This window comes from Thunnus maccoyii, chromosome 1 (genome assembly GCF_910596095.1).
Source record: "Thunnus maccoyii chromosome 1, fThuMac1.1, whole genome shotgun sequence".
NCBI classification, from domain to species: Eukaryota; Metazoa; Chordata; class Actinopteri; order Scombriformes; family Scombridae; genus Thunnus; species Thunnus maccoyii.
In genome coordinates this window covers 17,262,717-17,287,326 of record NC_056533.1, presented here as the reverse complement: position 1 = coordinate 17,287,326, position 24,610 = coordinate 17,262,717, and the positions used below count along the sequence as shown (strand labels likewise).

General features: G+C 40.5%; 1 protein-coding gene across 3 annotated transcripts; it reads right to left on the bottom strand.

Annotated features, from left to right (window-relative positions):
• Positions 1-1,626: 1,626 nt before the first annotated feature.
• Positions 1,627-22,616, bottom strand: fam120b (family with sequence similarity 120B). Of its 3 annotated transcripts, XM_042419161.1 has the most exons (16): positions 22,414-22,616; positions 22,231-22,302; positions 17,735-17,854; positions 15,749-15,939; positions 15,224-15,357; positions 15,006-15,128; positions 14,471-14,662; positions 13,604-13,862; positions 13,316-13,499; positions 12,869-12,970; positions 12,298-12,470; positions 10,031-10,123; positions 6,867-7,073; positions 6,585-6,705; positions 2,216-2,507; positions 1,627-2,121 (listed from the first exon to the last, which is right to left on the bottom strand). In XM_042419161.1, exons 3-16 carry the CDS (start codon positions 17,850-17,852, stop codon positions 2,091-2,093), a joined length of 2,220 nt encoding a protein of 739 aa, XP_042275095.1. In that variant the 5' UTR covers positions 17,853-17,854; positions 22,231-22,302; positions 22,414-22,616; the 3' UTR covers positions 1,627-2,090. The 3 variants fall into 3 exon arrangements, with proteins under 3 accessions (XP_042275095.1, XP_042275086.1, XP_042275101.1); XM_042419152.1 differs by lacking the exons at positions 22,231-22,302; positions 22,414-22,616 and adding an exon at positions 18,158-18,230; XM_042419167.1 differs by lacking the exons at positions 22,231-22,302; positions 22,414-22,616 and adding an exon at positions 18,022-18,131.
• Positions 22,617-24,610: the final 1,994 nt, after the last annotated feature.

The following is a 24,610-nucleotide window of genomic DNA, read 5'->3' as shown; positions in this document are numbered from 1 at the left end:
TTGAAATTCAAAATGCTGCATTTATTTCAGTCTGTAAGTAAATGTACAATTAGGCTATAAAAACTATAAAAGGGCGAAAACAGTACAGTAGAAAACACTACAACACAGGAACACTACATGACAGATTATTATGATAAACACTGACCATATGCCGAGTAAGTTTAAGACGTCTGAGGGCTGCAAAACCTGCGTAAACCCTGAAGTGTTACTTGAAAAACAAAGTGTGAACAGCAGGAACCTTCAGCTGATGAACATGTACATCTCAGGCTCACTGTGAGAAGTCACCAGCTGATGCATCCTTCATATTTTGCAAAAACAAGCAGCCTCAATGGTTTTTATTTTCTTTTAAAATCAAGCATTCACCGATGGAATAATGACGACAGCGGATCTGAGTCTGTGATGAGCCTGTATGTAGCTCTTAGTGATGAGTTGACAACTGAACTACACACAGTCTCACCGTCACTGTATCAACACTCTGATTTCCCCCTATTAGTTTCCATTTGTTGAGAAAATCCCTAAAATGTCTTTCTGCTCTGCGTATAAGCAAACACACACACAGAGGAATGAGAACACTCAGACGGAGGAACTTTCTCTGCATCCTTTTCCTCTCTGGTGGGTTTTACAACGTTCACGGTGCTACAGGAAGGCAGTCAGCCTGGATACATGGGCTACACGTTCCTTATCAACACACACACAGATGCCATAGCAATTTGACCCCCACTCACTAAATACAGTCGGTGTTGTCCTCACTGAGTGTGAAAATAATTTAAGCTATTATCACAGGTGGTGAAAATGAGTGCTAACTTCAGGTCAGCTTCAAACTGCAGCGATGTTTCAAATGCGTTGTTGGAGTAAAATGTTGGAATCTGCTTCTATCAGTCATGTTTACTGGACTCAGGTCTTTAAGATCAAAGTTTTATTGTGTGTAAAATATTGGTTGCTCACATTAGAAAGGATGAGTCAACAACAAAAGAAAGCACTCCTGTCTTTTGAGTTTACCAACAACAAATACAACTATAGTATTGTGAAACTGACCTATTGATCTATATTACTGTAATTCAGGGTGACATGTGTGATATTTTGGGGATTTCTTCTGGCTAAAAACATATGTTGACTTTTGAAAGACACTTAAAAATTGTATCAAACGTTACCAAAGAGTAAAATCTATTATCAGATTAACATTTTGGCAACTCAAGGGGCCTGTTTCAGGAAGCGGGTTTAGTGAAAACTCTGAGTTATCTTGAGGTTCATCAACTCAGAGTTCAGGGTTAGAATCAGAGTTTGCTGAACCTGCTTTCTGAAACAGGCCCCAGGCCTCTATAAACAAGGATAGTATTGTTTATTTATGCAGGGCTGGTCGGCACAAAGCACAAAACAAAGTGTTTCAAGTATAACCCCATTAGAGTCCATTACTGACAACTTTCTTTTGTATCTGAATAAACAGAAACTTCAGTTGCTTTACTTAATTTTTGACATGTCATTCATGACTCCTGGTATCAGATTATAGAAGTGTATAAATCTCTGGTGCTGCTGTCCTGTTTCAGCCGATATTCGATACCAGCATGACTGTTTCTCTAGTTAAAACCATTACTTTAAAAGGATTATGGCACTGGATACACACAGCTCTTAAGATCTTTGCTTTTTATTGTGAAAGATAAGAGGAAAAAACAGGCTTGAGGATTAACCATTAATCCACTTCTCAGTGCATGTTTGAAGTGGGTCGTTGTGTTTGTTTGGTGGGTTCTCCTTCGTACAGTTCATTTCTGTCACAGTGAGAAATGTAGTCTCCCTGAGATGAAGGAGGAGGCTTGTGACTGACTTAAAACGATGAACAAAAAGACAAATTTAGAGTTAAAACTAGCAAATGACACAAAGTATTCTTAATCTCTTCTTTCTGCCTCCTCTTAATCCCCATTTTTCTATCTACTGCATCCGTTAGACAAACATTATTCTTGACGGGTAATTCACTAATCAGTTTGTTCAGAGAAATTTGATTCCTTCACTCCTTTCATCAGGTCCTTCCCATCCTCTTAACTCCTCAAGTCCTCCCCTCTAATCCTCTACTCCTCTCCTCTCTGTCAGGGTCGAGTTTATGTTCCGGGACCAGGAGGCTGCGACCATCTGAGGAGAGAGGAGAGAGAAGAAACATGACATTATACAACACATAAGAACAGGAGAAACATGAGAGAAGAACAGAAAAGGGTACTGGTGTTACCTCGGAGCCAGCTGGTATCTCCCTCTGCTGCGATACGATCTGCCTCTGGACTGTTTCGGAGGAGGATTCGTGCTCTGGAGACCTCCATCATTGCAGTAAGGATAAGACTGAGGGTGAAAATGTTGACCTCCTCTCATCCCTCGTCCTCTGTGTCCTCCTCTCTCCCACATGCGCTCTTGGTTTTCATATCCACCTTGGTCTTGTCTTGACTCTCCTCTCTCCCTCCAACCTCCTCCACTTCGATGACCTCCTGTCATCTCCCTCCAGCTCTCGCCGCCACCTGAAGACCAACCTAAAAGTGAGAAAAGTAATATTTAAAGGCCCTGAAAAATGATTTTATCAACCAGATTCTTTCAATAAGCAATAACTCCTACATCAACACACTCTTTCAGCTGGAATTACCTCAAATTTGGCTATTTTTTTATGAGAGGTTTCTGTATTTCTGTTTTTTTTTTAGACAGCGAGACGTCAAGAGAGGAAAGAGAGAGAAGTGCAACAAAGATCCCCAGTTGGAGTCAAAGCAGGAACGCTGTGGTTTATAGTCAACATCTTAACCTCTACATCTTGGGTGCAACCCGAGTGTTGACTCCTTAATGAACTAACTAAAGATGTTTTTTTGTCTGAGCTGTGACTTTGATTGTCACTTTTTAGCCATGAATATTTAATGTTAAAGAGAAAAAAAATCACATTTGAACCAGGTTTTTAGAGGTGATATTAATATAACTATCACTTGGATTCAGTTTCTCAGTCTCAGGTACACAGCGTCCATCCATAAGATGTTTTTCTGCTGAATTATAGATCACCTTTTCATGTTTGAAAATGAACTTTGATGGAATCCATAAGTGATAAATTATGTTTGATACTTCAGCACTGACTTTTCAATCAACAATCTTGGTTAAATGCCCCATTCCATGATGCAATGCAAAAAGTATTGCAATTGTTCCCTCGTCTTTTATACACACACACACAGCTTGCCTTTTAAGTCTGTCCACAATCATTTCAAGGCTACCCGCACGGAAAAGCAAAAAACAAAACAATCACAGAGGACATATGCAGTCATTGAGTCTGACAAACGTCGCCAGTGTTGAAAGCTGAATTATTCAAAGAAAGAAAAAAAGTCTCATGAAGCTGGATGCCATCAGATCTCCTTGTCAAACTGTCATGTAAACTAAGATGAAACAGATTTTTGTATTGTTTTCATCCAAAATGATGTTTTAGATTATTGTAGTTGGTAACATTTGCTCAATTATGGGTCATAAAAATGAGCGAAATGTTTCTTGACTCCTGTTTAACCGCTGCACCAAATTCAGAAACGCCCCTGATGTACTTTTCACTTAAGGAGATTTGACAGATGTGGCAGATTTTTAGCCAATTACAAAGTGCTTGAAATAAGACATCAAGTCCAACTTTAGATCTCACCAGAAGGGAGCTCTAGCCTTCAAGGCCAAATCAGGCCGCCATCCTACCATCAACCCACTGACTGAGTGTGAAAATGCAGAAAAAAAGCAGATGAAAGCATGCCATGCGTAAGCCAGCGATGTGTCAAGCAGGCCACAAGCACCCAGGTCTATTTCTGTCGATGTTATGTCTTTTGGAAAACTCAAGATTTAGATTCAGATTAAACCAAAAGAGGGAGGCAAATAAGATTAGAGAGATTAGATTTCTATGATAGAGTTAACAGTTAATTTATCGGAGGACAGATTAGAGGTACACCATCGCTCTCAGTCAGAGCAGAGTAAAATATACTCCACAAAAAAATGTGAGTAAATCTGAAAATGAGGTTGTTTTCATTTACTTTGTGTCTTTTTTGGACAGAAATAAACTGTAGAGACATGGGAGAGCAACTACACTGGATTCACTGTTCAAGTGTAATTGCGAGGGCAGGCAGGCAGAGGAGATATTTGCTGAGGAGACTAAACATCAGGCCTGATTCCAAACAAAAACCAAACCGGGCCCTCAACGATACCACATAGCGCCACCACTACTCTCACGCACACACACATACTCTCTCTCTGTCTCTCTCTCTCTCTCTCTCTCTCACACACACATACACACACACACACACACTCCATATCCCCCACAGTTCTGTAGTAATGATTGCTGTCTGCGTCTGGCAGAAATGAAACACTGAGGTATAAAGAGTGTATAGCCTTCCATCTATAAAACCAGAAACATCCTCATGAGACCCACAGGGGTTGACTTGGGCAAAAAGCAGACAGTTCGGCGCAAATCGAAGACTCTGCGCCAACATGGCATGCAGTCGCTTTTTAGAAACAGTTGATATAAAAGGTTTATAAGTCACTGGGTTGAATAGAAACTACGGGTTCACATTTCATGAGCTACTGCTGACTCGTCCTCGCTGATTGACCACTGAGCAGGATGGAGTCTGTAAACTACAGACAAGTCTTGTACCGACAGGGAGCGGGGCTTTGCTTAAATGATAAATCTGGTGATGTTCTATATTTTTCTTATTGTCAGCAAATCCTGTGTGAAGACTGGAGCTGAAACAGTTAGTTTATCGATTGATTATTGAATCCAGTGAAAATAAATCTGCAACTATTTTGGTAACTGATTAATTGTTTAAGAAATCTTTTTAGCGAAAGAGCCAAAAATTCACTGGTTCCAGCTTCTTAAATGTGGATGTTTGCTGCTTGTCTCTGGTAACAAATTGAATTTCTTTGGGTTTTGGACTGTCAGTTGAATTAAAAAAGGCATTTGAAGCCGTCAACTTAGACTACGCGATCTTGTGATGGGCAATTTTCAGTATTTTCTGAAATCCTGTAGCTGAAACCTGATATAGTGTATTCCTCTGCACTGTAGAACTTCATTTCTGTCCAAAAATGATTAAAAACACATCAGTGACTAAGACTGTTGCACTAAGTGACATGTTCCTTCACTACAGTGAACATGGGCACTGTCATTTATTTTGAGTCAATCCAACACACACTGTTCTGCTGCCATAAATACTAGTCAGTACACCAAATCTGCATCCTGAGAAAGTACCAAGCAAATACACAATTCACTCCTTTCTGAGTAACTTTTGCTAAAAACTACAGTGTCCAGCTACTTTAGGAAATTACTGAGCCTCTTTTCTAGAAATGAAAATATATATTTGTGACTGTTTGTTAAGGGATTTGCTGATAGTAAGAAAAATATAGAATATCCTGCACACTACAGCGAAGACCTTTGTACAGTATATTGACAGGCAACATGACCAGTTCAGTAGGTGTGTTAGATGGTGAAGACTGCATGTATCTCCAGTCTGAAGTCTGAAGGCTCAGAGAACAACAGCAAAACATGAAAAGGGGAATCAAAAGAGGGGGAGAGGGAAGGACGGAGAAAATAAAAGGATGAAGAGTAAAACAGAGGGGAACAACTGAGGGGAAGGGGAGCAGAAAGAGGGGAGAGACAGAGAGAGAAGCCTGTAATCAGTTAGTCTTGTTGTGTGTCTTAAAATAGAGCTCTCCCAGCCTATAAACAGAAACCTACTATTACTAGCGCACTGACAAAGCAAGTCTCGGATCCAAACGTGCACGTGTGCGTGTGTGCACACACAGCGTGGTATGTGTTAAGGCCACAGCACACATGGAGCTCGTTACAGCACGGCCCTCTGGGTAATGTGGTTCTGTGAGGGGCACCAGAGAACTACAACCACAGATCAACTGTCAGATTAAAATGGTACTTCTCCATTTGGCTCCAGGAGTATTTTCATCAGTTTTTTTTTTTTTTATATGAGCTACAGTGTGTTTCTGCCATTCAAATCACTGGATTCTCTTCAGTTCTCTGAGCTCTGGCCAGTGTTGAATAACAAAGACTGGCTCCAAAAAATAAAAACTGAACTACTGGAGCCTTAAAAATAATAGAAACATCATTACTCTGCTGTTATGATGTTTCTCTTGGCATTTTTCTTTTGTACTGCATAGTTCACAGTATAGATAACGACAGGAAACATAGGAAGAGAGAAAGTCATGACATGCAATAAAGGTCCCAAGCAGGAATTGCACCGAGGTTATTGTGGTTATATGGTCTGTATCTTAACCACTAGTCCACCAGGGCGCCCTAGAGACACCATAAAATTTCTTAATTCAGGTCAAAATGTTTTTCTCTCTCTGACCTTTATTTAACCGGGACAGTCTCAAGATCAAACACTCTTTCTTCAAAGAGCCCTCGCCAAAATGGCAGCATAATTATGCTACCCGGAACAACGGAGAACCGTAAATTGTTTCGGATAAATATATACGAGCAGCGACCCACAGAACAAATAATGGCTCACAAACACCAGACACGAGCGGGAGGAGAGAGTTCACTTGGCAGGTGGCTGAAGTGGTCAGTGGGTGATGTGTATCAGTCGGTCAGTCAGATATCTCACCTGTGTGTCTGTCTCTGTATCTGGCTTCTGGGCTGGGTCTGGACTGCAGGACTCTGCTTCTCCTCCTGCAAGCCTCTGTAAGTTTCTCTCTCAGGTGGAGAAACAGAGACAGACAGGAAGACTGGAAGGAGAGGCAGACAGTAACTCACTTAACTTACTCATGATTAAGACACATGACTCAAAATCATCTTATTCATGTATGATAGAATAGACAGAAGACAACTTTGTCACTTTTCTCTCTGACACACACATTCCCCTTTTTGTTTTTCTGTCTCCACTCACATCGCTGTCCAACAGCACAGTGTCTTCTGCGCCGCTGTGTGACAGCAGGTACTTTGAGTGGAACAGCCGTCCGTCGAAGCTGTGCCAAGGCAGCAGGGCAGCGCTGGGCAGCGGGCAGCCGCTGGCAGAGTTTGCACCCAGCAGGTGGCTCAGTCCTCGAACATAGAGCGATCCCAGCTGCACTGCCCGACTGGAGAGGACAGGAAGCTGAGAGCCAAGAAAGAAAGAAGTTTGGTTCACATTTGGTTGGTAGCACATCTTTATTACAAGGCCTGGCGCTTTGTTGTATCTTCTGTCACAAATTGTTGGACTTTAAATTTGCAGATGACACAGCAGCAGCAGCAGCAGTAGTGACTCTTCTGAGCTGCCAGCAAGTCACACTTCACTCCACCACATGTGACAATAAATTCCTTCACCTCAAATTTTCACAAACTAAAAAACAGATCCTCAGTCCACCACAGTAACGGACCACACAGCCATTGTCCATGGAGACAGACCAGTTTACAAATATAATCAATAAATGTACACTATTATTACAAGATATGTATCTTGATTTGATTCAAAAAACTTAACTCAAGATGCACATGCTGGCTTTTTTTCCTGAGCTTTAAATAAAATGCATCATTTTGATGACAAAGTGGCAATATCATCATACTATTCATATTAATAGAGCTTGAATTGAGACATAATGTTTGAGGCATTAATAGTAAGTTTGACTTCAATTAACACTCTACAAATATCAGCATCATTGAAAGAGCTCTGCTGTAGAAAACCATCTGTTCCTTCAATATGCTCAGTGTCACCACTTGGAACACATTTCTTAAACTTCTATTCACAGCTGCTGAAATAATTGGTGTTTCCCAACACAAATTTGCACAACATCATCTGCTCAGCACTGACACATAAATAACAGAGCTATAAAAGAGTCAGACCACCCACTTCACGTCACCTCTCGTCACTTTACTCTACGCTAGCTAGCTATCTAACTAGCTATCTTTAGCTGACAGAAGTGATCAGCTGTGTTAGTATGAGTTGATTGATAAAAGGAAAGGAAACTGTTAATGGCCATAAAGGGGAGGAACAGAGAGAAGAAACTGGATGAGATCAACAAATAAAAAGAGGATGATATACAAGCTTAAAGTAATGACAGCAGTCGCTAACAGCAGGCAGCTGTTCTCCGTGTGTGTGTGTGCTATCTGCTCTCACCTGTTCTCTGGAAGATAGCACTGATAACAGTGATTACGTGTACACACACACACACACACACTCACATACAGCCCTGCCTGCCACCTGCTTCCAGTCAAACACAGCTTCACCTTCTGAAAACAATGAACCACTGGACAGAGACACAAAAGCCTGACGGTGCACACAAACAAACCAACACAAAGAGAGAGAGAGAGAGAGAAAAAGATAAAGAGCAACGTGAAGAAAGACTGAGAAAGAGAAAGTGGTCGAGTGTAAAAAGTAGTAGAATATGAGTACACACAAAGTGAGAGAAAGACAAAAGACAGAAACACAGACGCACAAGAATTTGTGTGTGTGTGTGTCCAGCGGGGCGGAGTGTGTTTGATGTAAATAGATCTGTGTGGTGAGCGTCAGACAGGCGACTGTCGCCAGCACACTCTCTCTGTCACACACACACACACACACACACACACACACCACAATCACAGTCCCATGGGGAGGAATGTTGCAACAAAACCAACGCATCCCAAAACCTCCCCACAACCCCTTTCCCCTAAACACACACAAATAAATGTTGTGACTCATTTTCACTCAGTTGAGCACACACACACACACACACACACACATATACACAGCATTCTAATAAATTAACTTTCATTTTAAAAAACTATTTTGCGCATTTTGGTGGAATAAAAAGGCAGATTTTCAATTTGTACTGTGATATCCTGATGTGTGGACGTTGCTCTTGTATATATGTGAATCTGTATCTCTCTGCAGGTTCAACACACACACGCATGTGCAAATGAAAACACAATCAAAAACCTAAAATTGACAGTTTGATAACCCACATCTCAGTGCATATGTGCATATATCATGTGTTTTATATATGTGTCACTCAGTTGACTCCCCTCCTGCAGCACTGAACTTCTCCCAGACAGGATATTCAAATCAACGCCCAGCCCTAATTATTGTGTAGAAAACAGACGAGCAGCAAAAATACAAATTACTAGACGTAAGTATGGTAATTAAGCAGTAAAAATAAATGGGGCTACAACAAGGCAGCAAGCAGCACGGCCATTTTCCCAGAGAATGGAAAAGCAAAGCTGACTCTCTGATTCTGGTAACTGGGAGCTCACAAGTCTCATCAGCCGAGTTCACCGTGAGAAGATAGAAGTATCGGTGCCTCACTGGTTTCAGTCACCGCGCTGTCTAGATCAGGACTGCGACTAATGATTATTTTCATTATTGATTAATCAGTTATTTCTTCTGAATAACTGATTAATCATTTTTCAAATATGTCAAAATGTTCATCAAAAGTTCCCGGAGCTCAGGTTGATGTCTTCAAATTGCTTGTTTTGATGAATCAAACCCAAAGAAATTCTAATTACAATTAAATCACTTGATTATATTTATTTAACCATCAGCTATTATTGAAAACATCTGTTTTAAAAGTCACATATGCTCTTTAATAAATTACATCAGTGATGTTTTCTAACACAGAAATTCTTTCAATCTGTTTAACCACATCAACACTGAGGTTGTGTTTGTACAAATATGTGAAGGTCTCATTATTTTAGCCTTTATTTTAAAAAAATCTGGACATTTATCCATGTTCATTTTGAAATATAAAGAATTTGGTGAAAATCATATTTGAAAAGTCTATAATACAAAAATACCATCACACAGTTAAACCAAAATTGTTTGTTTGTTTTCTTCAACAGACTCTCATTCAGCAGCTTGTTTTCTCTCCATTTTTCTCTTCACTTTCTAATTACTGGAAACATTTTCTGAGCTGTACTGTAAACAGCAGAGAACACAACATTTTTTGGTGCACTAGGACATAAAAATGAGGTGAAAATTACAAAAAAGAAATCTGATTGTCTTACAAAATCTGGCTATGATTGATTGAAATCACTAAAAATAAAAGAATGATTGACCTTGTTTACAGTATGTGTTGTGTGTTTGTGCTTGTAGCTGACCTTGATCTGTTGAAGCTCCTGAGGGGATTTTAGTCTCAGACACACAGCCTGACTCAGGTAAGCATCCACGTCCTCTAAAGACAGAGCTGGTACCTGGACACACACAAATACACAAACACACAAGCACAAGCGCACACACACACACACACACACACACACACACACACACACACAGAGGCAAATATATGGTTAGCCAATTCAATCACATCCCAGTGTGTCTTCTATGTGGGTCAGTTTGTTTTGTCTGCTCTCTGCGCAACAATTCAACAGAGAAAGAAACAATGCTGACTGCAGAAACAAGGCTGCCCAGTTGTGTGTTCAAAACAAACAAACCCTGAAGCTATTTAAATAGAAGAGTGGCGAGTGAATGTGAATGCAGCAGTGATCAGACAACAACAGCTACTGTTGTCTGTCAGCCTGTCTGCTCATCTTTGATTGTCTACTCGTCTAACGGTCCATCTAACAAGCTGCTCTTCAGCCTGTCTGTTGGTCCTTCGTCCATTTAAACAACCGGTTAAAAGTGTCCGTCTGACAGTTTGTCCAAAAATCTGTCTGGAAGCTGCAGTTATCTAATTTGCCTTTAAGCTAATAGTGTAATCAATTGTAATGAGTGTTTAATCAAACAAATTTATCAGGTACATTGATTTAAAGAAAAGGTGGTCATTTCATAAGCCATTTCACAATTTTTCTTTTGAATGGCGAATAGATTTGTTTGATTAAAACACTTCTGGTAGCCTACTGGTAGCTAAAACATCTTAAAGCAGGGAAGGATAATGTGAATGAGATGTTTTTCTGCTCATCATTCATTCACTTATTCATTTTAGAGAACAAGCATCAGAAAGCAGGAACTGTCATCCTTTTTTTCAAATGAGATTTACAGAAGGAGACAGCACTAACATTGTAAAAAGAAATCTAAAGAAACTAAGCATTTTATACATTTCCCAACACAAAGATGTTTAAGTTAAAGCACTCTTGTTAAATATGCAAAGAAAGTCAAAACGTCTGAAAGCTCAGGACAATATTTTCATTCACATTTCCTTTTAAAATTGTTCATAGCGAAGTTGATTAAATGAGGATAAACTCTAAGTATAATTTTTGTTTATCTTCAGCAAAATGACGCATGTACTTTTGTCCAAGTGATCCTGTGATCTCTGTTGTTTTGGAGTTCAGATGACGTCCATGCAAAACGCACAAAAGCAAAAGCTCTTTTTTCACATACACTGAAAAGCAATCATGAGGCGTTACATAAGGATTACACACATCAAAAATGTTTATAGCTTAAAATTTACGCCCAAAATAAAAACAGAAATGTAGTGAGGCGAATTAAGAAATGGCTCTGTTCAAAGCCCTCGGGTGGTTATCAGAGCAGTTGTTGACGTAAGAGCTGCAGCTGCAAAGACCGGTGTCTGTGGCTAAACTGGGCACTCAGTGGGTGATAATGGTTACCATCAAGCCATGACAAAACAACACAGAACAGACCGTCAACAAGAGATGTTTAACTTCACATCACATGTTGACAAAAGAGCAGAATAATTGTTGTATATGTGTTATAGATGCTAATCCCAAATCAAAAGCTGACTTGTATGTTTAAGTGTCACCAAATAACATTTGGTCTTTCATTTTCTGTTTACATAAATCACCAAGTATAGCTTTACTCCACATATGCTGCCATTATCTTGGCTGAAATGCCTAAATACAAACTGAATGCATTGTATTCAACCGTTTCATTTAACAGCTTAACTTATTCATTGGTGCCGAAGCAAAACACGCAGCTGGGCAAATGAAAACCAAAAGAGAGACATATCAAACACAGTGGAGACGTCATCATTTTCAACCTGCCCGTTACTAACGATGTTTTCATGCTTTCTGCAACTGGAACATCAAATATCACTCAAAAGAAGGTTGTGCACTTGAAATAAGTACTAGTAACTTCAGAGAAAATCACTTGTATGTCTTTTCAATTAAAATAAAATAAAACTAAATTAATTTGCCATTTGTGATTGTTTTTATACATTTAGTTAGAGGAAATAAGTCTAATGATCAAAACATTTGACTGAATGTACAAATCTTTGATTGGGAATGTGAATCCGCCTTACTCATCTTTATGAAGACTTTAGAAAAAGTGTGTCCACCTTTTCCTGTTTAATTAATGTGATTTTGGTTCAATAAATGCTCTCCTCAGCATTCATTTGAATTTGACTTATGACATCTGTTTTCTTTCATCATTACGTGCTAAAATATATCAAACCATAAAAAGTTAACATTACCTGGAGGGCTATGTAGGTGACTAGACAGAGAGCAGCCAGGAGAGAGTCTTCCATAGCTCCATACAACTCAGAGAACTCCTGGCAGTCAAAAATTGAAAAAAAGGACACCAGACGAAGAGTAGAAATGTCAGGACCAGTGCCGAACCACAACAAGTCCAGACTGGGCTGATGGCCTACAAATTCAGACACAGACACAATACTTTGGTGTTTGGCCTTGAAAACACTAACATGACCAGATGTCTGTAATGTGTTAAACATATTAAGCTTGATTTCACTGTCTTTTCCATCCAGAGGCAAATATTCTGAAACCACTTGCTCATTAGAGAGGGATACATCATTCCAGGGAAACCACATGACTACTTTTGTTGCTCGTTACCTGGAGCATTGTAAACTTGCAGAGCACTACCCAAAACTGGAACAGTTTATCATCATCCGAACAAGGGAAATTATATAAAAAGACCTTATTTCCTCATTTTCTTAACTTGCATCAGCTGGCCTAACTAGAGTTAAATCCTAACCTGAGCCTAAGAATACAGAGACTAGTATATTGAGAAACCAGCAGGTACAGTACATGGGAGGCTAACTGGGACGGGGTGGACCAAGTCAGGTTCCTTCAGAGGGTTTCCAGGGTAGACAAACCATTCCCTGATTGCTGGAGGTTCAACGATGCTGCCTGAAAACACACACATAACAGTCAAGGTTACACTTAGTTTGACTTCTCCTCACTGCACAACATAAAAAGGTGACAACACAAACTCCACTGCCGAGCGTGTATTTCCTCCGAAGTGTGCAGATATGTGTATGTCCATGTGTATGTGAACAGTCTGCAGGGCTTGTATACCATCAACTGAAATTTACTTTCTCCTCAGCAGTGTATGTTTACATTTACATGTGTGTTGTGATTTTCTGACTGTGCATATGGGGTTTCCAGAATGTGTGTGTCAGCATGTGTGCGTTTATGTCAACAAACGTTTGTGTATGAGTGTGTGTGACCCATCCTGTATGTCTGCTGTCCTACCATCACGCCTGTGCAGCAGCAGCAGACTGTAGATGTGTTGTCTGCAGGACTTGTAGACGAGGGCCTGAGGCAGCAGTTCATTGTCCTCTTCATCCTCCAGACTGTTGCTACATTCAACCACTCCCTCACACACAACATTGTAAACCATGAAACCCTCTGCCGCTACATGCTTCTCTCTACACGCCTGGAGAAAACCACAAAGAAAGACATATTTAGCCAATCTGGCATTTGGCACTCTCTCAAAACAGAAGAGATTTCAACAACACACGTATGTGGTACAGAACATACCTTTAATATTTCTGGACTGACATATTTCTCAAAGGCGGAGGGAAAGCTGTCATCCCGCTGAAAAGCTTCCTGTTCAGGCAGTAAGTAGGAGCGAACGCCCCTCTCCAGGAGCTCTCTGTCTGGATCTGACAAGTTCAGAGACTGAGGAATAAGTCTGGACTCTTCTTCCTCCCTGCCCCACAAAGAACTCACAAGCTGGGATACAGCTAGCACCATCTGCCCCCGAGGAGCTCCAGAGAGCGGAGCAGGATGCATTTCCCTGGGAGACAGAAGACTTAGCTTTACTGTGAATTCAACAGAAGTTCTCATCAGATCTTTAACCAACTTGGCTCACCGTCACATTAAGCTGAGATCAGTGATTTTAGTCAGCAGAGTGCAGACCGAAGTAAACAAGTGTGGTTTAGCAACTCCTTATTTCCTAAACTATGAAAAATGAAGACAGAGCACAAAGCTGACTTAAGTACTACACAGATCATAAACAGATAAGTTAAAGTATTCTGATTAAGGCTATCAAAAACAATTTTTGTTTTGTTTGAAACAAGTTCTCGGAAAATGATTTCAGTCAGCTATTTTTGGTTGAGCACTCAAGCAGCAGGAAAACAAACACACACACACACACACACACACACATATATATATATATGTATATGTATATGTATGTATATATGTATGTGTATATGTATATATATATAAGTAGTATAGGGCACATGGTGTCCGTATTATTATACCTAAAGGTATTAAATGATGAACGTGATGAATCTACATGGAAGGTAAGAGGAATTACATTTTTAATTAAATATTCAGAGATCACATTATTACAATTACACAATATTAATATTGAGCAAATCAAACCAAAACCTCAGACACCTGTATGTTGCCATGGCATTGTTCCTGATGTGCTGCATCCGCTCCTCTGACACCACATCGTTTCCTAGGAGACATGCCAGCAGTGGTAGCTGGGTAACAGACAGTCCAATGGCTCGGCAGACCCTCTGTCGGTCGTATTGGATAGTGGTGAGACTTTCTATCCGCAGATTTGCCACTGACAAGTAAGGAGCACTTCAAAAGACAAAATTACACATTTGGATCAGGAATTTTATCCACATTTTATCAATTTAATTTAATTAGTTTTCCATGACTTATCAATGTTATGAAGTACCACAATCTATAATCAAATTCAGCACTTGAGCTGTAAGTAGTAAGTAGGATAAGTCATTCTGCAGGTAACTCAGTTCTACAGGGTTTAAGTATTTGACTGTATAATTTAACAGGTGATGCAGATTTACCGTAACAGAGATCAGAGTTCTGATCCCTAAAGAAGGACACTCTTCAGTTTTGGTAACAGCTTGCTTTTACTTATTCTGATTTAAAAAGACATTATAACGTAATAACTTTAACAAACCTGTCATATATGAGGAAGTCTGTGTCCTGTCCCAGAATGCCCATGCTGCCATGACGACAGGCATATCTGGCGATCTCATAGTCAGCCTCCTGCACTGTGGAAAACACTTCCTGACCCAGCGACCTGCAAGCAATAATGAAATCTATAATAAGAAGAAATTAATATTGAGCAACATTATTAGAGACAATTAACACCAATAACAAGAACCAAAATTTGACCTGAGGGCAAAGGGTGTGAATGTTGCCAGGCCAGAAGGAAGAACGAAGAGATTTCCACCAGGCTGCTCTCCATGTGCCTTAATGTGACGAAATACCTTACACACCTCCCCGTTTACTCTGCGTCTCCTCTTCACCTGTAGACGGGAAAAGATGTTGTTTGTATACAAGAGATTGTGAATGTAATCTCACAAGACTAGCTGCGTAAAATCTACTAATTCAAAGGTCACTATGTTAAATCACAGGGTATGACTTCACTTTGCTTTGTGCTATTCAAGTGGGCAAGAAGATACGGAAAAACATGACCAAAATGTTAGAGCTGGCATGTTCTCAAGGACATCAAGTAGGCACCTTATATTAAAGGTGAAATACAATCGAGATATCTTAATCTGCTTAATCTGCCTAAAGAAAGAACTCTATAACTGAAGACAGCAATGGGCTGACAGTCTTTCAGTAGACACAATTTAAAGGCGTGTTAAATACAACAATCTAAACATGTATGCTTAAAGAAAGTGTTTCTTTCCTCACCCACTCCCGCCTCTTCTTCTCTTCAACCACTCCATCAAAGAAGAAGACCAGTCTAATACCTGCTGAGGTGAAGCTCTCCACCCAGCTCTTCAGGGCGTCCATGTACTCCCTCCACTGCCCCCCACACACCCAGTCCTTACATGAGTACCAGTGGCGCAGGCAGGCCATACCATCCACAATGAGTGTAGGACCTACAGTACATGAGAGTTAAATACAAATGTGGGCCTGCATGTTAACCCACTCTGAGCCAACGAACATCCCATAAATTACTTAATCAATTCAACAAATGAGCTAAACAAAGTGCAGCTGATCAAACTTCTTTTTTTTCCCTTAAAGGATAGGTTCACAGTTTTTCAAGTCTGTCTTGAAACAACAGTCAGGTGTCCAAATAAACACTGAAAGAGGTTTTCCTCTGTTCATACTGCTGCTTCAGCAGTCTGAGTTAGTCATATCAGATGGATATCTGCCACATTTACAGTCTTTATAGCATCATATTCCTTCTTTGTGTTTCCCTGTTGAGCTGCTGTGGAAGTATAGTAACAAAAAGAGGGACTTTGACACTAAAAAGGCTGTAAGATGTCTATTTGATTTGACTAATTTGGATGACTGAAGCTTCATACTACCTTCAGATAAACATTGTAAGTGCATTATGAAGGGATCTTCTAACAGTCAGTATGAACAGGATGAAAGATTATGGCAAGAAAAAACTATTTCAGTGTTAGACTTGAAAAATTGTGAACCTGTCCTTTAATGTTGGGCCGCTAGCCCTGCCTCTCAATGTTTCACTTTGATCTGCATCCATGTTAGCACAACTTTAATCTATCAAACTACTAAAATTACTGATGTATGTCTGTCTGTTATCAACAGCAGGGTTGGTCATTTTACCCATATCATTTCCATGCAAATGTGATTTCCAGGCTTATAATTAGGAATACTGGATGTAAAGTGGTGGTAAATATTACCACTATTGATAAGAATCAGAATCTGTTTATTAGCCAAGTGTGCAAGCATACAAACAATGTGTCTTAGCGTTTGCTCCAACAAATGCAACATAGAAGAATAAAAATAGAACAAGAGTAAGGTAATAATAATAATGAAATAAACAAAGTAGTACCAAAAGTAAATGAAAACAGAATGGAAAAGTAATAGTTTTGAAATATATAAAACTTGAAACGAAATACTGACTGTACAAAGGAAATATGGACTGTGCTACGGACCAAGAAATGATGACAAGTGCAAAAATTAAATGTGTCATGTGCAATAAATACTTAATTATGTGACAGTCGAGGTTGAATGCAATGTACAATGTACAAAGTCCAGTTTGATTAAATATATTAAAGTGACCAATGCTGGGATTGAATGAGGGCTGTGAAATGTAAAGTCCAGTTTGATAACAGCACAGTTGTTTAGAAGAGCAACAGCTTCTGGGAAGAAGCTGTTCCTGTGTCTGCTGGTGGATGACGTTTTTATGGCTCTCAGTCTTTTTCCTGAGGGGAGAGGTTCAAAGAGTCTGTGTCCAGGGAGATGCTATTTTAGAATATATATATATATATATATATATAATAAACTGCTGTTGATCACCAAAAGTAATATTTAAGTATAAATTCGAAATATACTCAGATTTCATTAAGTGCTGATGTGTATGATGTAAATTACTATGACCGGCTTACGATACACAAAATGTAGATATACAGATTTACATTTGTGCCATTGATGCAGTGTGTTATATAAAGTGACGTTGCGATGAGTAAACAGTTTAACATTGACTAACAGTAATAAGCACATATAAAGATGCTCTTAGTAATGTTATAATATTAATAGTACAAGGCATACAAACACTGGTAGTCAGTTGAATGTAGTATATACCTGCATTTGTACAGTAGAGATTAAACTGCTTGAGGTAAACACATTCATTCATATCAGCTTGATCAATATCCTCCCCAGTTTTTTGAAAAGTACAATCAGTTTTCTCAGAAGAAACTCAACTGGTAGTGTGATCTGTGGTTTGGGCAGCATGCTGTCTGGCCATCTCTCTCAGGTTCACAGTCACACGGGCCTCTGGACAACAGCAGTCCACAAACTGCTGAAGACCTTTCACTCCCATTTCTACAGAAACAGAAATAGTGAGACAGGGTGAGACAGTGACACAGACTCGTTCATTATAAACTTTTTAAGGTGGCAGGATGCTAAATGATGCCAGAATATTGTGTCTGCTACCTCATATCTTTCCTATCACCCTCTGTTTGGTTATTCAGTTTTCAGTGAGAACAAACCTCAATGCTAACAGCTAAACTCATTGATTCCTGCACAGCTCCGGGTCTCGCCGTTGCAAACCATCACGTTATGTATTAAGTTGTGTCTGCAAATACATTTACGACCAAATATTGCTTTACACAGCTAACAACTTACTTTAAATTCTCGGTATAATCGAGCGGCTTGTATCCTGGTTGTGTTCATGGGTTGTTATGCAAATTACTTCCTGTCATCTACGCGTGGCGTCATCACGTTGCAAAACAAAACACACGTGCTGGTAGGCGCATGGAGTCCACCCATGGATGTATTATAATACCACTACTACTACTACTACTACTACTACTGCTGCTACTATTAGTAATAATAATAATAATAATAATAATAATAATAATAATAATAATAATAATAATAATAATAATAATATAATACATCTTATGATACATCCATGAGCCACCACGACCATCATCTTAGGTTATATATAATAGTAGTCTCAGGAAGTCATCTTAGTGATTCATTCAAATATAAGACTACGAGGACCAAAAATAAAACATTTACTGTTAATATAAGTTTTAATGTTTAGTCATACTGCTGTAATTAAAAAATAAACACCTTAATATGGCATGAATAAGAATGGACCATTGAGGTTTTGTAGGCTCAGTCTTCCCATAAACTCTCCAGGCCAGGATCAGAGACTGGCTAATTGCTCTCTGGGCTCTCCTGGAGAATGGGGGCTCTTCTCTTTTCTGGAGTCACAAGCTATTAGGTCTACATTCAACACAAAGCACCCCCGTCCCTTCCACTCTATTGTCTGAGCTAAATAAAGAAAGGGACATATGCTGGCTGTCAGTCCAGCTGTCAGCATCTGTCGTTCCTCAGCCAGATGCTCTGTGGACTGGGAAGACAATCCACCCCTCCCAGTCAACTGATCTTCAAGGAGAGGAGGAGCTGTGTTGTAAATCTGCCTCCTGTGTGTGCACCGGAAAGTTATGGCCACTGGACTCATGAGGACCACATTTTGGCCAACATATTTGGCCCATGTTTCCCAATAGCGGCTACGGCTAAAATGACCATACTTCCATTGTTTAGCCTTAAGAATGCTTCTAGGAAACAGCTGCCCTGGATGTGTGCAGATGTTGAATCAACAGCTGCAATACCTATTCTTCTCTTCGCCCACTTGTCTTATAGCTACAGATTTATGTTTAAAACTGATGAACTGAGGAGCTGAAGGTGATTTCTCAGATTTAGGTCTATGTCGCTATCCTCATAAAAGACTGAATTACTAAACAACAACACTGTACATAGCACAACAACATGACAGACACTTCAACACAATACACACTAAAAATCAAATTGTGATTTTTAGTGTGTAACAATACAAGACAAAAAAGAGGCATGAGAGGGTCAGAACAGATGATAATAACTTTATAACGTATCCAAGCACATAGTGGCACATACTGTAATGTAGGTAGATTATTGTGTGTTATACAGTTATGTGTTGAATTCAAGGCTGGTGATCAGGATTGAGGTAGGTACTGAAGAAAAAGGGTATTGTTTTCTAGAGTGGAGCCGCACTTGATGGATAATTTAGGTCTATCTTCCAATTTACCAGCCACCACCACCTCGCTACTGTTACTGACATTAAAATAAATGCTGTGTGATATGTAAGTGTAGAGAGTTCATCCAGGAGTGACGTGGTTGGACAAAGGGGGATAGCCTGCTCATGACTGCCGACCAAAAGTATCATTCTTAGAGCCAGAAAGCATGAAAATAATCCTCTATTGTTTGTGGGCAGCGAAGACATTAAGCTAGTTAGTTTCTGACTTGCATTATCAGGGTTTTGAACTGAAAGTGTTGGAAATTCATTTTGTTTTCACTTTAGTTGAATTGCTGAATAAAATCATAGATGTGGGCGTCAATTTAGATGTCTGTAACCAGGCTATCATGTTGCATATCAAAATGAAAATGTGCCCACAAATGTGCTCACTAGTGATAGATACATAAAAACACAAATATACTGTTGTATGTAGCAACATATACATCCATGTCCCTTCATATATCCTCTTTATGTGGACACAAATAACTAATAGTAGGAAGGAGCATGTGTGATCAGCAGGAGCCGTTGCCTCCTTCTCCTCCTTCTCCTCCTCCTCCTCCTCCTCCTCCTCCTCCTCCTCCTCCTCCTCCACCCCTCCCCTCTCCTGACCAAAGCTTGACTCAGGAGAAACAGAGGCAGATGTTCCAGGAGCACACGACTGCCCTCAGCCCTACCCCCCAGCACCTCCCATTTGTACTGGATCAGCAGTTAACCCCCGGAAAGAATTGACCATACAAGCACACACACACACATACAAAGAACACCGCTGCCCAAATCTGTACTGGCTCAACAGTTGTCCGACTGAATGAACAACACACACACACACACACACACACACATATACGCACCAAGTGCTGTCCAAATCCCCTCAGTGTCCCTGATAGTAGCCACCCTGGGGTCAGGCCTGGTGTCAGCGTCCAGGGTCTCTCTGGGCAGCTGGCCTGGCTAATCCTGCTGCTGGAGGCCACTGGTTCTCAAACTAAAGGCCAAGGACCCCCAGGGGGCCACAGGGCAGGGATCTCAGGGAGCAGGGAGAGTGTGATTTGTTCAAAATACAGGGGTTGTTGTTTGTTTGTTTGCTTGTTTTGGTTTCAAATCAAACATTATGCTCCGGACGTCTCATGGGAATTTCAAATTCTGTGTTCGTCACGGGTCATCATCATCTTCAAAAGCAGATTCACCATGTGGCGAAGCACTGTTAAAACCTACAGAACTTTATTTAAACTCCAATCACAAACAAGACTATTTTATGCTGAATTTCAGGGAAATGTAATATAATACCATGCATAAAACATCTAGAGATGTTTCATTCAGTGTAATGGTGCAGCCATGAAACAAAAAATCTAATTTTTAATATTTCACTCAACATTATCAGTTAATCTTCCTACTATTTTCTTGATGAATCAATGAAAAGCCTATAGGATATCAGTCTATAAATGTTGAATCAGCAAATTACTTGTTTAGTGCGACAGTCCAAAATACAAAAATGTAATATCACAAAAGACAAATAAAAGCAGAAAATCCTCACATTTGAGAAGCTAAAACTAAGTAAAGTTGCCGATTAATTTTCTGTCAATTAACTTATTGATGAGGCCTAACCGACTAATAGTTTAAGCTCTTCTCAATGTAAACAAACTTAAATGAAGCACTGGAAAATACAGAATATCTGATGTCCAAGTGTAAAAAATGTTTTCATCTAGTGTTGAAACCATTGAAACCATTCAAAAGGAATATTGAAGATACTGAAGCTCAGAAGGTAAAAATACCTCATCTTATTACAGATTACATCCACATTTTTCCACTAAATGGACCCTCTGTCTTTCATAAAATGGTAAACAATGACTCACACAGGACCACCAAAACATAACACAGGTGTAATTTAAGTTTGTGTCTCACATTCAGGCTAACAGGTGGCATAAGCTGCTACATTCCTGACTGGGATGGTAGGTATAGGCGGCCCCGGGTCTTTGTGGCTCTGATTGGGAAGGGGGGCACGTGAGTCTCAAGTTTCTGACATCACAGTGTTGTTGTTGCTGGGGGAGTCTGATCCATCAAGCCACACGACTCTCCTTTTATCATTATAATCAGCACAGGAAAGATCCTCAACACATCAGGATCTGCACCTGCACCTATCTATCTATCTATCTATCTATCTCTCTATCTATCTATCTGCTCCTCTCAACATGATGTGATGGAACGAATGCATGAATCCAATAAATTTGACTAGCTCAGGGGCTTCAACTAATTGAATATTGGTCTCTATTCAGCCGTACTAAAACTCTTTCAGCCCAGGCACAAATTAAACATTTCATTGAGCACCAGAGCTAATTAAAACATACCAGTTCTCCTGCCGTGCATGTGGGAACCTGCAGCATAGAAGGAGTTACATTTGTTCTGGCTCAAATTGAATGATCCAGAGTTGTGCCTCTTTCCAGCTCCCTGTGAACTTTGATTGCTATAACTGACCAGACCAAAGGCTGCCATGCTATGTGCAATGGTTAGTGTGTGTGTCCAGTGTGTGTGTGTGTTGATGTGATGGTGATGATGTGGAGGTTCCCACGACGGCCATCCATCCATTTCTTGGCACGCACACAAACACACACACACACACACTGGCCATATGGCCACCTCATACCCGTTGCATGCCTCCACTGTGATTTGGCCCAGGAACCCACCGAGCAACTAGTAGCTTCACCTACAAAGGCTTCTAGTTTGGAAATGACAGAATGGAGAGAAATAAAAGAGATGACAGTCAGCAGAAGCAGATTCACTGAGACACACAGAAGAAGACAGAAAGAGAGAAATGAAGAGACTTTACATAGGTAGAGATGAGGGAAGCCATTTGGTAGGTTGGTTGGTGTTGTGGTGTTTGGTGAGCAGATGGCCGGGGCTCGAGGAGGGGCGTGTCTTGTCCTCGCGACCCTTCACAAATCACACGGCTCTCCCCCGAGGGGCTCGCGACTCGCCGTTCAATAAGAATCAATGGGAATTACTTCGCGAGAGAAAGGGATGAATGGGCGGCGGGGCGCGAGACCTCTCCCTTTGTTGTCCCCCTGCGTGTCACAGAGCTCCTGGTCACACACACACACATGCACACACACACACACACACACGCACACACACACACACACACACACGCACACATACACACACACACGATCACGCGCACACACGCAGACACATACACACATAGACAATAGGAAAGCACTTCAGTTAAACAATCGACCTCCAGTTAAACAATTTTTTAACCTCATACACGCGCATGCGCACGTACGCACACATGCACATACACAAACACACACGCACAATGATCAGAGGGGAGGAGTTCCTACTTTCTGCTGTTTCCTTTAAGACACAATTAGAGAATCTCGTGGCATAAATTATGTTTTAGGGAAAAATGTCGTCTTGATGCTGGTGAACGAGGTGTGTGTTTGTGTGTGTGTGTGTGTGGGGGGGGGGGGGGGGGGGGGGGTTACTTTCCATCTCACCATGCCTTTCAGTCACGCTTTGCTGGCGTAATCGGAAAATGTGTGCCAAGTCATGGTGATGAATGACTGATAGTATATTGGCCTAATACAGAGAGGGAGAGAAAGAGCACAGGGCACCTCTGAAAGTCGGGATGAGTGTTAATAAAAGGCTTCGAGAGAGGGATTTTACGCCACGCCACATAGGAGCATTGTCGGCTATTGAGAAGGGGGCTGAAATCAACTGGTTAAATGAAATGAGCAGCGTCCTATAGCTAAACACACATACGGGTATCTCGAAAGACCGTGGCAGCCAAGGATAATAGTGTTAAAGCTTAAGGTTAAGGTCCTTCAATCGGCCTCAAAGAGTGTAAAGAGCACATCATGGACACGCAGACACATTAGGCAAAGGCCTCTCATTTATCTGTACTCTGACCCAGAGAGGAATTACAGCCAACTTGTTGGTCACCAAACTGTCTCCAGTGACACCAGGTGTAAAACACAGCAAGGCACAAATGAGCACAGTGAATCATCAGTTTATGAGGATAATATGGATTGAAGGTTTATCCGCAGTAATAAAGTTGTGCGCTGTGAATGAAGGCCTTGTTTTGGGACAGCAGCAGGCCAAATAATGCAAGGCAGCAGCTTCAATTAGAGTTGTTAATTAAGAACCCCCCCACCCTCCCCACGGCGTGTGTGTGTGTGTGTGTGTGTGTGTGTGTGTGTGTGTGTGTGTGCGCGCGCGCGCGCGCGCGCGTGTTTAAATGTGTACACATAAAAATATCTGTGGTATTCTGCAGTAGAGCCTCTTGTTTTTCAGGCAGCACATTAAGCATCACTGCCTTCACCGACACATTAATAAAGAAATCAAATGGGGTCCTAATAGCTGTTGTGGTGGCTGACTTGACTGACAACGTGGCACCAAATCAGCTAACTGTCCTGTCTAATCAGCAACTCCCTTCTAGCCTTTCATTTCCTTTTTGTGAAGACAAATAGATCAAGTACTTGTTGCAGTGTTACAGCCACAGGTCACATAAACACATTACCATTGTGATATATTCAATGGTTTGTAAATAATTGTGTTTAAGCCTAGACTATAAAATAGCTGCTTTAGATTTGTGAATTATTAGATTTCAATTTATAATTAATTGACAGGACCTGCTATAAATCATAACCTCATAACTGCAGAGATAATCACATTAAGAGGAGATGATTGGTTTGATCATGGCAGATGTTTATGTTTGGAGAAAGGTGGACAATAATCATATACCAACTTCTTCAGCAGTTATTTCACAGCCTGAGATAAACTCATATTAACATCGTGTCAACAAGTGCGAATTCTTGCCCACATTTCTCTGCGGATACACACAGACACGCAGATTAGACGGTGGAGCCATGTGTGGTGTCAGTGTAATGTAGCTGCAGTTTATCGCGTTTTATCTGCTGTGATTGTATGCAGTATGCGGGAACTGAGATACTTTATCATCAAACATATTGTAAGATTACTGTTTACGCAACAAGCCATGCTCTCTCTCTCTCTCTCTCTCTCTC